The sequence below is a fragment of the Panthera leo genome, chromosome B3, assembly GCF_018350215.1.
Source record: "Panthera leo isolate Ple1 chromosome B3, P.leo_Ple1_pat1.1, whole genome shotgun sequence".
In the NCBI taxonomy this organism is placed as follows: domain Eukaryota; kingdom Metazoa; phylum Chordata; class Mammalia; order Carnivora; family Felidae; genus Panthera; species Panthera leo.
Window position 1 is genome coordinate 51,687,848 of NC_056684.1, and position 13,343 is coordinate 51,701,190.

General features: G+C 36.4%; 1 protein-coding gene across 7 annotated transcripts in view; it reads left to right on the forward strand.

The window, feature by feature from the left end:
* The window catches only part of MYO5A (myosin VA), a 198,693-nt gene that overhangs the window by 64,252 nt on the left and 121,098 nt on the right, over positions 1 to 13,343 (forward strand). For all 7 annotated transcript variants that reach the window (XM_042941987.1, XM_042941991.1, XM_042941992.1 and 4 more), the window contains exons 3-4: positions 809 to 980; positions 3,130 to 3,274. In XM_042941987.1, the coding sequence (XP_042797921.1) occupies positions 809 to 980; positions 3,130 to 3,274 (317 nt within the window). The remainder of the gene's footprint in view (positions 1 to 808; positions 981 to 3,129; positions 3,275 to 13,343) is intronic.

Genomic DNA, 13,343 nt, shown 5'->3' on the forward strand with positions numbered 1-13,343 from the left:
ATTTTTTTTCCTTTTTTATTTGTCATATGTTATTTGCCCTTAATACATAGTTGAGTGATAATTTCTATGCTTGGCTTTGTCATAAAGCCATATTTTCCTTGGCTTTAAAGTGAGTAGTTCTTCTGAACTTTTGGAGCCAATCACCTCATTAAAAATCAAATGAAAACTATGAACTGTAATTCCAAAAGCAATACACATATGTATGTATATTTACACATATGCACATATGCACAGTTACAGTTAATTTCAGGAGATTCTTGGACCTCTCAGGGTTCAGGGGTTCCCAGGTATTTACAACATGCCATGCATTGCCTCATTTAATTTTTATCACACCCCTGTGAGCTATTTCTCTTATGCCCTTTCTACAATGAAGGATTAAGATTAAATAACATACCCAAGGCCACAAAAGAAGTAAGTACCAGTTTCAGGATTTGAACCTGGGTTGATCTAACTCTAAAGATAAGCTCTTGACCACTCTTTATTGTCTATTCACTTATCACAGGTGAAGAGAAAGAGAGAAAAAGAAAGGTTATTTAAAGATTAAAGACTTCTGGTTCCATAACGGGTAAAAAAACGTCTAGGCTTCTCAAACTATATTAGCAAAAATTATTAATACAAGTTAATACATCTAGTGAAAAAGAAGATTCTTCATTTCCACCATTTTCTGTGGCTTTGGGAAATGTGCCAGCAAAAGAATGCATTTAATAGTTGGGAAGCAAATGAGGAATAGGAAATAAGCAAAATGCATGGACTTGTTTCACTTTTATTGCCATGATTTATCCAGATGCTGTACCTTATGCATTTTCAGGATTTGGAATATCGTCTAGATCCAAAGACTAAGGAACTGCCTCACTTAAGAAACCCTGACATACTTGTGGGTGAAAATGACCTCACAGCCCTCAGCTATCTTCATGAGCCTGCTGTGCTCCACAATCTCAGAGTCCGCTTTATTGACTCCAAACTTATCTATACATATTGTGGTAAGTGTGCCTTGCTGTCTGAGTGGACCATGAACTCTTCCCTCTAATGGACGTACCATGGAAATATTGTGCATGGGGAAAGAAGGCTGTCGTTGGATTTCCTCCTAGAGAGAGGATCACTTGAGTTATCAAAAAAGATTTACCAGTGTTCATTAGCTCATTGCATTTTGTGCTGAATAAGCTCTTTTGTAAATTACATAATTTTGCTCAAAACAAACAAAACAAACAAGCAAACAAAAAGCCCTGAGCTGGGCTAGGCCCATCTTCCAGATTTTCTTCCTTCCAAAGAAATTATTTGCCAAATTCAGTGACAGTTTGCTAGTTATTTTCATCTCTTACAAGAACTGCTATATGAAGAGTAGATGTCCAGACTTATCTCTGGAGCAAGTTCAAGTTTAGTGTTCTCTTATTCTCAGTGCAGGACTGACAACTCATAGTAACTATTCTTGCTTGATGTGTTTGTCTGGGTCCATGCTCGCTGCATTGTTAGCTGCCAGTGACCCAGCTCAGTAGTCTTTTTCTTTCTCTTGGAAACTAAGCACATGTACATTTGGGTTCTTCCCCCCTTTCCTTCTTTTGTGTCTCTATTTTTTTCTTAACTTTTATTTTCTCCCTCGTCCCTGGCTCTTTTCTCTACTGACTTCTTATCTTTCTTTCACTAATTATTCTCCCCCAGCCTCCGGGCTGGGATTTCATTCATTTTCTTTTAAGTCTATTTGCTTGGTGTAACCAACTCAGCACCTATCATTTCTTCCTTACTCTCCTGCTTTGGACAGGGACAACTATCTTTTCTTCTTAAAGGAATTTATACCTCTTGTATCCTTGATGCTAACTCTTTTTCTTCTCTATTAACTATTTCTGATTGTCAATTTTCATTTCTCCGTTTACCTTTTTCTTGCATATATGTTACCTTCTCAATAAAGCCTTCGCAGCCCACCTTATCTAAATCATAAACCCTTTTCCCCTTCTAAGTTTCCGTGTTCTTTCTCTGTTTAATTTTTCTCTTTTTTCCTTTTTACTATCTAACCTGTGATATTTATTTTTTCTTAACTTGTTAATTGTTTGAGTTTCCTACTAGAATATAAGGTCTGTGAGGGTAAAGATTTGTCTTTTTTTGTTTACTGTTATAAACCTAGCACTCAGGAAAGACTTGAGACATACTTGGAACTGAATAAATATTTGTAGAATGAAGGGCTTCATTAATTTAAAATATACTTACTATAAAATTTAAGGAAACATAAAAAAAGGTGTTTAAAAACGAAAAATATATACATGTAATTCACTACTGAAAAAAAACAGTATTACGTTTACATATCCTATATGTGTGTATATGTGAGAAAGTATAAATAGATATGAAATTAGAATTAGTCTGTTGATAGTTTTGTGTCATGTTTTCCTATTACTTTTAATATTCTTTATAAACATGATTTGTAGTGGTAGCACAAATGTCTACCATGTCTGTTATAGGGGTGTAAGAAAATATTTAGCTACTCTTCCTTTATTATGTAGTTTGTTTCTGCTTTTCACTACTGTGAATAATATGATAAACATCTTTATGAAAAAAAAACCTCTTTGCTTAAATCTCTGGTTATTTCATTTGGATAAATTTCTAAAAGTGTAATTTTCAATTTAAATACTATGAAAATATTTAAGTTTCTTTTAACATTGCCATGGTTTTTATCTTTAATAACCTAGGCCAGTTTTTATTTATTTATTTATTTATTTATTTTTTAAAAATGTTTATTTATTTCTGAGAGAGAGAGTGAGACAAAGCATGAATCGGGGAGGGCCAGAGAGAGGGAGACAAAGAATCGGAAGGAGGCTCCAGGCTCCGAGCTGTCAGCACAGAGCCTGACGCGGGGCTCGAACTCATGGACCACGAGATCATGACCTGAGCCGAAGTCAGATGCCCAACCGACTGAGCCACCCAGGCGCCCCTAGGCCAGTTTTTAAATGGTGTTTTAGTTAAGTCTGGGTATATTGTGTTCAGAGGCAAAGGCTGTGATATATTTTGATCTTTAACAATTTGTTAGTTCAAGATTAACTCAAGTTGAAATTTATGTTAACTGTGATTCTCGCTTTACCAAGTTTGATATGTCTATTAGTGTATCACTGACTTCTTCTTTTGCTTTTTTTACCCCTCCCCTAGGTATAGTCCTCGTAGCTATAAATCCTTATGAACAGCTGCCTATTTATGGAGAAGATATTATTAATGCATATAGTGGTCAGAATATGGGTGATATGGATCCACATATCTTTGCAGTAGCCGAAGAAGCTTACAAGCAAATGGCCAGGTTGGTGGGAGCTCTATTTATTTTTTCATGACTCTTACTAGATGTGATAATTTCTTCTTTGCTGAGTCACAGATATTTTAAAACACAGTTAAGAGCAACTGGTAAATTATTATTAAATAAACAGACTTGACTATTTCAGATGGCCTGCATTATTATTAAAATAACTTCTTATTTATAAAAGAACATCCAATTTTTAAAAACTGACTTTGGGGAGTGCCTGGGTGGCTCAGTCGGTGAAGGGTCCAAGTCTTGATTTTGACTCAGGTCATGTTCTCATGGTTTGTGAATTCGAGCCCTGCATCAGGCTCCACACTGATAGTGCAGAGTCTGTTTGGGATTCTTTCTCTCCCTCTCTCTCTCTCTGCCCTTCCCCTGTTCCTGTGCATGTGCTCTCTCTTTCTCTCTCTCTCAAAATAAATAAATAAACTTAAAAAAAACTGCCTTTGGAATTTCTTCATGATCCTGTGACTATGTGCAAAGACAGATACTATATTTACAGAAGAGCGGATCAAGAGTTGGTGGTAATAAGTGATGGGTTCACTATCATTCAGCTAATGAGTGGCAGAACAGAAATTAAAAGGCTGGGGCGCCTGGGTGGCTCAGTCGGTTGAGCGTCCGACTTCAGCCCAGGTCATGATCTCGCGGTCCGTGGGTTCGAGCCCCGCATCGGGCTCTGTGCTGACAGCTCGGAGCCCGGAGCCTGTTTCAGATTCTGTGTCTCCCTCTCTCTCTGACCCTCCCCTGTTCATGCTCTGTCTCTCTCTGTCTCAAAAATAAATAAACATTAAAAAAAAAAAAAAATAAAAGGGCAAAGGACAAGAAGAAATCTGTCTGTATCTTAGAGAATTAAATCTCAAGGAAACTGAATTTAACGTTAGTATTATGTTCTAGTGTCCGGTGATCCTGAACAGCATCAGTAAAATGTCTTTGATGTTAATCATGGAACCCTAACACTATGACAGTAGAAAACCAGAGGAAAAAGCTACTTTCAGGACTAGATTAGACTCTTAATAATGTGATGTAATACAAAACTATGGAGGTATAGAAGAGTATATATTCAATTCATATCTCCCATCTTCAGGTAAGAACCAGCATATATCCTCAAGCAATTTATGAAGTGGAGAAAAAACTAATATTGCAGAGGTTTTATTTTCTCCTTTCCAAACGGGGAGAGTGTTTGTACATAATTGGACTAGCATGTGACAGAATTTTAGAATTATTTCATTGACAGAGTCCATAGAAGTCATTATGCCCTTTTATTAACAAATTATTATTATTTCTAATAATAGCTATTAGGTACTCTGTCTTTGCAACATACTGTTTAATTGCCTTCAATTTTTTAAGTAGTTTTATCCTCACAGCAACCTTCTGAAGTTAGTATTATTATTAATCTTCATTTTACAAATGAGAAAATATAAGCAATAAGAAGTTACTTAACTTTCCTAAGGCCACATAACTAGGAAGACTAGCTTTCAAATTCCATTAGTCTAACACTGTGAAGTATTATCATATTAAATACAAAATGACTAAATATAGTTTTGTACTATATAACATGGTGTGTTATACCAGATTCTGTTATAAAATAGGAACTAGTATCAAAAATGTAAGAAATGTTACTTTTTGAGGCTTTTCAATTCCGTCTATCAGCATAATTTCCCCCTAAAATTAGAAAAACCCACCAATATTCGATGTGTATAATCCTGGAGCATTGCAATACAAGTGAGCACGGCACAAGTACAGCCAGAGAACTATCAGGGAGAGAGGGAATTGCATGGAGTGCTAGGCCCTAAAAATTATCTCTGAAAAATGTTATGCTGCTCATAGAGAATTATATGACTTCTTTGAAAATACTAATCTGAAAAATACTGATATGAAAGTCTGGTTCTCCGCATCTTTGTCACAGGAAATTCAAAAATAGTGTTAGATTTGTATGAATATTTCTGGCTTTTCAACCCTAGATTTACTTTGGTTTCCTAACATTTCTTCCCTCATGATTCCCCCATGACTCAGTCAATGTGATTTCTTTACTATAGGTTTGCTGGTTTCTTTTCCTTTTGCTTAGTTTTGTTTTTTAGGCAGTTTTAAAATACGCTTCAGTTATGATATTATGTTCACCATTTATAAATATATTTATAAGTCTGTACACAGAAAATGTGCTACAGCAGCTAAATAGACCACGTCTCTTAGGCATATAGTTGGAGATACATATTGCAGGATCGCATTTTTTTTCTTACCAAGTGATGAGGTGCCATGTTTACCAGATGTGAATCCTGGAGTTTCACATTTCCAGTACTCTTAGAGGCCCCTTATATCTTCAGGGAAGTTATAGACACTTGTTCAGTAGACCTGTACTGAACACCATCCAGACACTGTCCTGGGCATAGGGGACACAACAGCAAACAAATGAGACAAAATAGACAAAAGTTTTTACCCTCATGAAGTGAGGCAGAAGATACACAGTTTTTCACATATTAATAAGTGCTATCCTGGAAAATAAAGTTAGGAAAGTAAGTAAGGAATGCCAGGTAGGCAAGAGGGCATATGTAGTAATTTCAGGGAAAGCCTCATTGTAAAGCTGCCCTCTCTGTTTTTTCGCAAACTTAAAAAAACCTTAAACTTACAAAGAGGTTGGAAAAATAGTACACAGAGGTACTGATTTCCTTACCCTCACATTTCCTCCCATGTTAACATGTTATGTAACCATTGTAAATAACTGAAACCAGGAAATGCACATTGTATAATACTGTTAAGTAATCTAAAAACCTTGTTCACTGTTTATCATTTCCCCTCCAATGCCCTTTTTCTGGTCTAGGATTCAATCTAGAATCATACATAGTACCTTGTGTTTCTCCTTAGGTTCCTCCAATCTAGAACCATCCATTAATCCTCTTTTCTTTCATGATTTTGACACTTTTGAAGAATACATACTGGCCAACTATCTTGTAGGCTCTGAGGACACAGCAGTAGAAAAATTAGGCAAAATAGACTCCAAAAATTCTTACCCTCCTGAAAGTTTGAGTTTTTTTCCTGATCGAGTAATTGAGGCTAGCCACACATTTTGGACAGTCATATCACAGAAGTGATGTGCCCTTCATCATATAGAGGAGATATAAGATACTGATTCCTGGGGATACTAACATTGATCACTTAGTTAAGGCAGTATCTACCAGATTTCTCTATTTTACTTACTGTTTTAAACTTTGAAATTAATAAGTGTGTTATGGGAAAATACTTTGAGACCATGTAAATATCCTGTTTTTCATCATACTTTCACTTACTAATTTTAATATCCATTGATGATTCTTGACTGCAACAATTTTTACTGTGGTGTTGATCAAGTGGTCATTTGCTATTTTCTGCTGTAAGGAAGAGCTGTTACTTTCCCCCCATTTATTTAGTATTTATTTTTTATTTCTATCAGTATGGGCTCATGGATATTTATTTTAGTCTATGGATTATTCATTACTATCACTATTTATTTTGTTCAAACTCTATCAGATTTTGTTCAAACTCTATCAGATTTACTTTGTTGAAACCTTGGAGCTCTTTTCAAGTGTACTTTCAACAGTCCTTTATTATGTTTTGATCATTTTCTTACATTTTAGCAACATGTGGCTCATTTTCTGATTTCCTTACCCCAACCCTAGAATCAGCTATTTAATTTCTTCAGGGAGCCCTGGTTTCTTTTTTGGAGGAATGGTACTTAGAAACAAAGATCTTTCTGCTAGGAATGCTCATTACTATTGGGGCATCATCTTTAAGCCCAGTTCACAGAGCTAGGAAATAAAGGTTTTCCCATAGCCTTACCAACAGAATGTGTTGTCATACTTTTAAAATTTTGCCACAATGACAGGTGATAAATGGTATCCCAGTGTTGTATTAATTTGCCTTTCTCTAAATATAAAAGTTACACATTTTTACACACACACACACACACACACACACACACACACACCGATACATGTCTGTATATATTATTATGTCTATCTGTATATATATTAAAAAAACTTGAGTTCATATTGATACATCCAATTCCAGTTCAGCACCACAGTTTTTATTTTTGCTTTCTCTTTTTCCTTCATTTATCTCCTTTCTTTGGTCTTTAGAAACCTGGTCTCCTTATCCTGTATGTATGTGTATACACACACACACACACACACACACACACACACACACACATACATATACATATATATATGTATATTTCTTTGCTCAATCCTAGAATGTTCATAAAGTAGTAAAGTAGTTCTAAAAATATTATCCCATACCCCCGTGAAAAGCAAATTTACCACTCAAGTACAATATTTGTGTCCAATTCATTTTGTCTTTAGCCTTATGGTATATAAAGTACTGATTTCCAAAGTTACTTAGGTTAGTTCTTTATCTTACTCACTTTATTAGTTTATTCAACCACTTTCCCATATGTGGTCATTTAGATTGTTTTCAACATTTTGCAATTATAAACAATGCTGTAATAACCTGGTGCATATGTATTTATGTATTTTTGGAAATGTAGCTTAAGGTAGGTTGCTAAAAGTGGCATTGCTAGGTCAAAAGGTGGGTTTAAATGTAGTTTAGTAGGTATTGCCAGATTCCCTCTATAAGGGTTATACGGGTTTTTATTTCTGCCAAAAATGTTCAAGAATGCCTGCTTCCCCGTAGCCTCATCAACAAAAAATATGTAGTTTTTCTTTGCAGTTCTTCACTATCCAATGATATCTCAAGGTTGTTTATATTTGTATTTCTTTAAATATGAGTGAATTTGAACATCTTTTCGTATGTTTAAAAGCCATTTTATCAATGTGTTTGTGTCTTTGTTTATGCAGTGAACTGTCCATTTATGTCTTTTCAGTTTTTTGGTTGTGCGTTTAGTCTTTTGATCCTCAATTTTAAGAGTTAAAAAATACATTAGGGATATTAGCTCTTTGTGGTATATATTGTAAATATCCCCCCTCCATTTATAAGTTTTCTTTTGATTTTATTTGTGCTTTTTTTTTTTCCATGCAAAGTTATCAATCTTTTATTTTATTACTAGAGATTTTGAGTCAGTATTAAAAACCTTTCTCTAGGGGTGCCTGGGTGGCTCAATCAGTTAAGTGTCTAACTCTTGATTTCAGCTTAGGTCATGATCTCATGGCTCATGGGTTCGAGCCCTGATCAGGCTCTGTGCTGACATGGAGGAACCTGCTTGGGATTCTCTCTCCTCTCTCTGCTCTCTCTCTCTCTCTCTCTCAAAATAAATAAATAAACTTAAAAAAAAAAACACACCCAACGCCTTTTCCTATACCAGGGTAAAAGAGGAATTTATCCATGTTTTCTTCTTTGTATTGTTTTATAATGTACTTTTAGGTCCCTGATCCCATTGAAGTTTATTCTTTTGTATTATACGAGATAGGGATCTAAATTTATCTTTTTTCCAAATGCTTACCTAGTTACCCCAGCAGCACTTATTAAGAAACCTATTTTGCCCCAGTTATTTCAGATGTCACTTGTCATATCCTAGGTTTTCTCATGTTTTGGGTTCAATATCTTGGCTCGGTTCTTTTCACCTCCCTTTATGTCTTCATGTCCCAGTACCACACTGGTTTTTTTGTTTTTTTATGTTTATTTTTGAGAGAGCGATACAGAGAGAGAGAGAGAGAGCAAGCGAGCAAATGGGGGAGGGGCAGAGAGAGAGAGAGAGACAGAGGATGTGAAGCAGGCTCTGTGCTGACAGCAGAGACCCTGAAGTGGAGCTCAAACTCATGAACCACAAGATCATGACACTTTAACTGAGTGAGCCACCCAGGCGCCCCCTCACTCTGTTATTTATTTATTTATTTATTTATTTATTTATTTATTTATTTAAAATATGAAATTTATTGTCAGATTGGTTTCCATACAACACCCAGTGCTCATCCCAACAGGTGCCCTCCTCAGTGCCTATCACCCACTTTCCCCTCACATTGTTTTAATTATAGTGGCTTTGTAGTATTTTTTTTTAATGTTTGGTACCATTAAACCCTCTCATAGTTTGTCTTTTTCATTATTTTCCTAGCTATCTTTAGGTGTTTGTTTTTCCATAGAGACTTTGATATCAACTTACCTAACTCCATAAAAACTTAAGCTGTCTTTTGAGTAATAAAATGAAAGAAAGGGGGCACCTGGATGGCTCAGGTGGTTAAGCATCTGACTCTTGATTTTGGCTCAGATCATGATCTCATGGTTTGTGAGTTCGAGCCCTGTGTCGGGCTCTGTGCTGACAGCTCAGAGCCTGGAGCCTGCTTGGGTTCTTTCTCGCCTTCTCTCTCTGCCCCTCCCCCATTCATGTTCTCTGTCTCTCTCAAAACAAATAAATAAAACTTAAAAAAAAATAACATGAAGGAAAGGATAAAGCAAGTCATTCACATATCTGGGGAAGAATATTCCAAGCAGAGAGATCATCAACTGCAAGAATTCTACCAAGAGGTGTGGGCTGTCATAGCAAATTTGACTTCTCTGAGTGCGGGTTTTGAACAGAGGAATGGCCTCATCTTGCAGCTATGATAAAAATTGACCATAAATTGCTGCCAAAAATACATATCCTAAATCTAATCAGGAAGAAACACCAGAAAAACTAAAAATGAGGAGCATTGTACAAAATAACTATAGATACCCTTCAAAATTATGAAGGTCAGAGAAGTCCAGGAAAGGCTGAGGAAGCATTTAGATTAAAAGTGATGAACAATACATGCAGTTAAATGCAGTGAATATTCTGAATTGAATCTGTGATGATGGGACAGGTAAGGTAAACTGTAGAGAACATTGCTGGATGGTTGATAAAATTGGAATATAGATATGTGTGAAATAAATAATATTACTATGTCACTGTTACATTTCTTGATTTTGATTACTATAGATGTATAAAAGCATGTCACTGTTCTTAAGAAATATAGTAGTTTAAATTATGTAGGAGCCATCATGTCTGTAACCTACTCTTGAATATTTCAGAAAATATAAGAGAAATAGAGAGGTTAATAAAGCAAACAGGCAAAACCTAAACAATTGGTGAATCTGAGTAAAGCATATATGAGAGTTCATTTTACTAGTTTTGTAATTTTCTGTGAGTTTGAAATCAGTGGGGAAAAAAAAAACCAGTTTGAAATCATATCAAAACTAGTTAGAAAACAAAAGCAAAAATTAAAAAAACAGTTGGTAGTAGGACAAGGGTAGAATCCAAGAGACTAGTTAGGAGGTTTTTATATTGATCCAATTAAGAAATAATAATCCAGTTGAAGAGTATATTAATGAAGATGGAAAGAGTGGATGGATGGATTCTGGATATATTTTTAAGATAGAATGGATAAAGGCTTGCTTGTGTGAGGGTATGAAAGAAAAAGAGGAGTCACGGATGGAGGCAAGGTATTTGGTCTGAGCACCGGAAAGTGGAAGTTGCCATTTACTGAGATGGAGGAGATTGAAGGAAGAGCAGGTTTTGTATGTGGGGTGGAAGGGAGGGAGGAGGAAGGGTTGGAGTTTCATTTTAGGTATCTATTCTCAAAACAAAACTGATACAAATGATTCTTCCCCAGTAGGCATATGTCCAATGACAATAGCAATAACCAGGATCCTTGCCTCAGGACTCCTTTCTAAGCTTTTATAGAGAGCAGTGCCCTCATAGAATACCTTCATAGTCTAGCCTCTTACTTTTAATAGTCCCTTTGACTCACAGAGGAGATGTGCAAGTGTCAGTGGGCTGCTCTGTCTGTTTTTCTTCTCATGTTCTTGTTTCCCATTCTTGCCAGTCTTTTCTCTTGCTGGCACTGATTGCTCTTTGGTAACTAAATGACAGTAAATTTTCCTTAACACATAATTTTTTTTCTTTTATTTCCTTAAAATCAGGCAATATTGATTAATTTGGTTTATTTTCTTTCCATTGTAAAAGGTAAATAAACTTTTTTGACTAAGTTTCATTTATAGGTTTTCTTTTTTTTAAAAAATATTTTGAGAGAGAAAGAGTGTGCATGCACGGCAGGGGTGGGGAGGGGGGCCTAGTCAGAGGCAGAAAGAGCAAGAAACAGAGGATCCAAAGCAGGTTTTGCACTTGTGAGCAACAAAGCCAAATTCAGGGCTCAAACTCACAAACCGAGTTCATAAAGTCCTGGACTGAGGTCAGAAATTTAACCGACTGAGCCACCCAGGCAACCCTGGGTTTTCTTAACATAAATTAGTTTATATGCATAACCTTGGTATAGTGAAAAAGAGCTCTGTACTAATCAGACATGCATCAATAAATAACCATGTAAGGTTAAATCTCCTCATCTGCCTTAGTCTCAGTTTTATTACCTATAAAATGGAGCAATTTCACTGGATGGTTTACCTTGACACTTATGTAGTATTCTGTGGTATGCGTTTGTTACCTTTTTGTTTCTTGGAGGCTAATACATAAGCATTTTGCTCTTCCTAGTAGAGAGCAGACTATGGTAAGGAGTTGTGTAGTAAAGCAGAAGGAGCATGGTATAGACTTTCTTCTTGGAAACCAGGAGGTGTGGTATGTGACATTCATAGAGCTCTGTTCTAAACTTGGATAAACCATCTAACCTCTCTGTGTTATTTTCCCCAATAAGGAAAAAAAAAAATACCTGTTGTGCTTACTTCAAAGGTAAAAAGTATATTAGATGATAAACATAAAAGCACTTTGAATAGCATAACATAGAGACTTAATGAATCACTGTGTTGTACACCTGAAACTAATGTAACATTCTATGTCAACTATACTTCAGTTAAAAAATTTAATAAGTATTTAAGTATAGGCTGTTACTATCATCAGTCCTCATCATTATGAAGTCTTAGGTCTATATTCTCTTTTCATTCACTTTAGCCTCTCATCTGGTTATATTCTTTAAAAAAAATTTTTTTTAAATGTATTTTTAGTTTTTGAGAGAGAGAGAGAGAGCGAGCGCATGTGTGTGCATGTGTGTACAAGCAAGGAAGGGGAAGAGAGAGGGGTTGGGGGGAGGGAATCCCAAGCAGGCTCCATGCCCATTGTGGACCCCAACTTGGGGCTTGATCTCATGACCATGAAATGCAACCTGAGCCGAAATCAAGAGTCAGATGCTTAACCAACTGAGCCACCCAGGCACCGCCCCCCTTTTTTTGTTAATTGTTTTTTTTAATTATTTTTTTTATTTTTATTTTTTAGAGAGAGTGTGTGCAAGCAGGGGAGAATGGTAGAGGGAGAGAGAGAAAATCTTAAGCAGGCTTTACGTTCAGCTCATAGCCTGTCATGGGACTTGATCCCATGACCCTGGGATCATGACTTGAACTGAAATCAGGAGTCAGACACTCAACCAACGGAGCTCAACCAACCCAGGCGCCCCTATTACTCTTGATTATTTATTGCTAGGCCTTTTCCTAGGGTGGCTCCTTCTTTCATTTGGCTAGGCACTTTTTCTTTTTAATATTTTTTTTCAACGTTTATTTATTTTTGAGAGATGGAGAGAGACAGAGTAAGATTGGGAAGGGGCAGAGAGAGAGGGAGACACAGAATCTGAAGTAGGCTCCAGACTGTGAGCTGTCAGTACAGAGCCCGACATGGGGCTCAAACCCACGAACTGTGAGATCATGACCTGAGCTGAAGTTGGACGCTTAACTGATTGAGCCACCCAGGGGCCCCTAGGCAGTTTTTCTGAAGGCTTCTCTGTCCTGAGTTCCATCGGCCTGCTATTATAGATTATAAAATCTCTCCTGTTACCAACTGTGACTCTGCTGCCCTGTGGTACCAAGTATTCTGTTTATGCAAATAGACTTGAAGTAATATATGCTACCTGATAAGGAACTTTAGGTATGATATATAAAGGTAGATTAACTTGTATTAAGAGCTACCAGGTTTAGATGTCTGCTGTGCAAGCATGGGAGCAGACATCATCACCCCTGCCTTACAGGTGAGGAAACTGAGGAAAATAACTTGTTCAGGCTGTCAGTCTAATAAATAGAATCTAGGAGCTGGTATTTGGTTCTAGCTTTGAGACTCCAAAACCTTTCTTCTTTGTCATTTTCTTATTTTCAACTACACTCCCCTATTCTAGTACATCTACTCCCTCAAATTAAC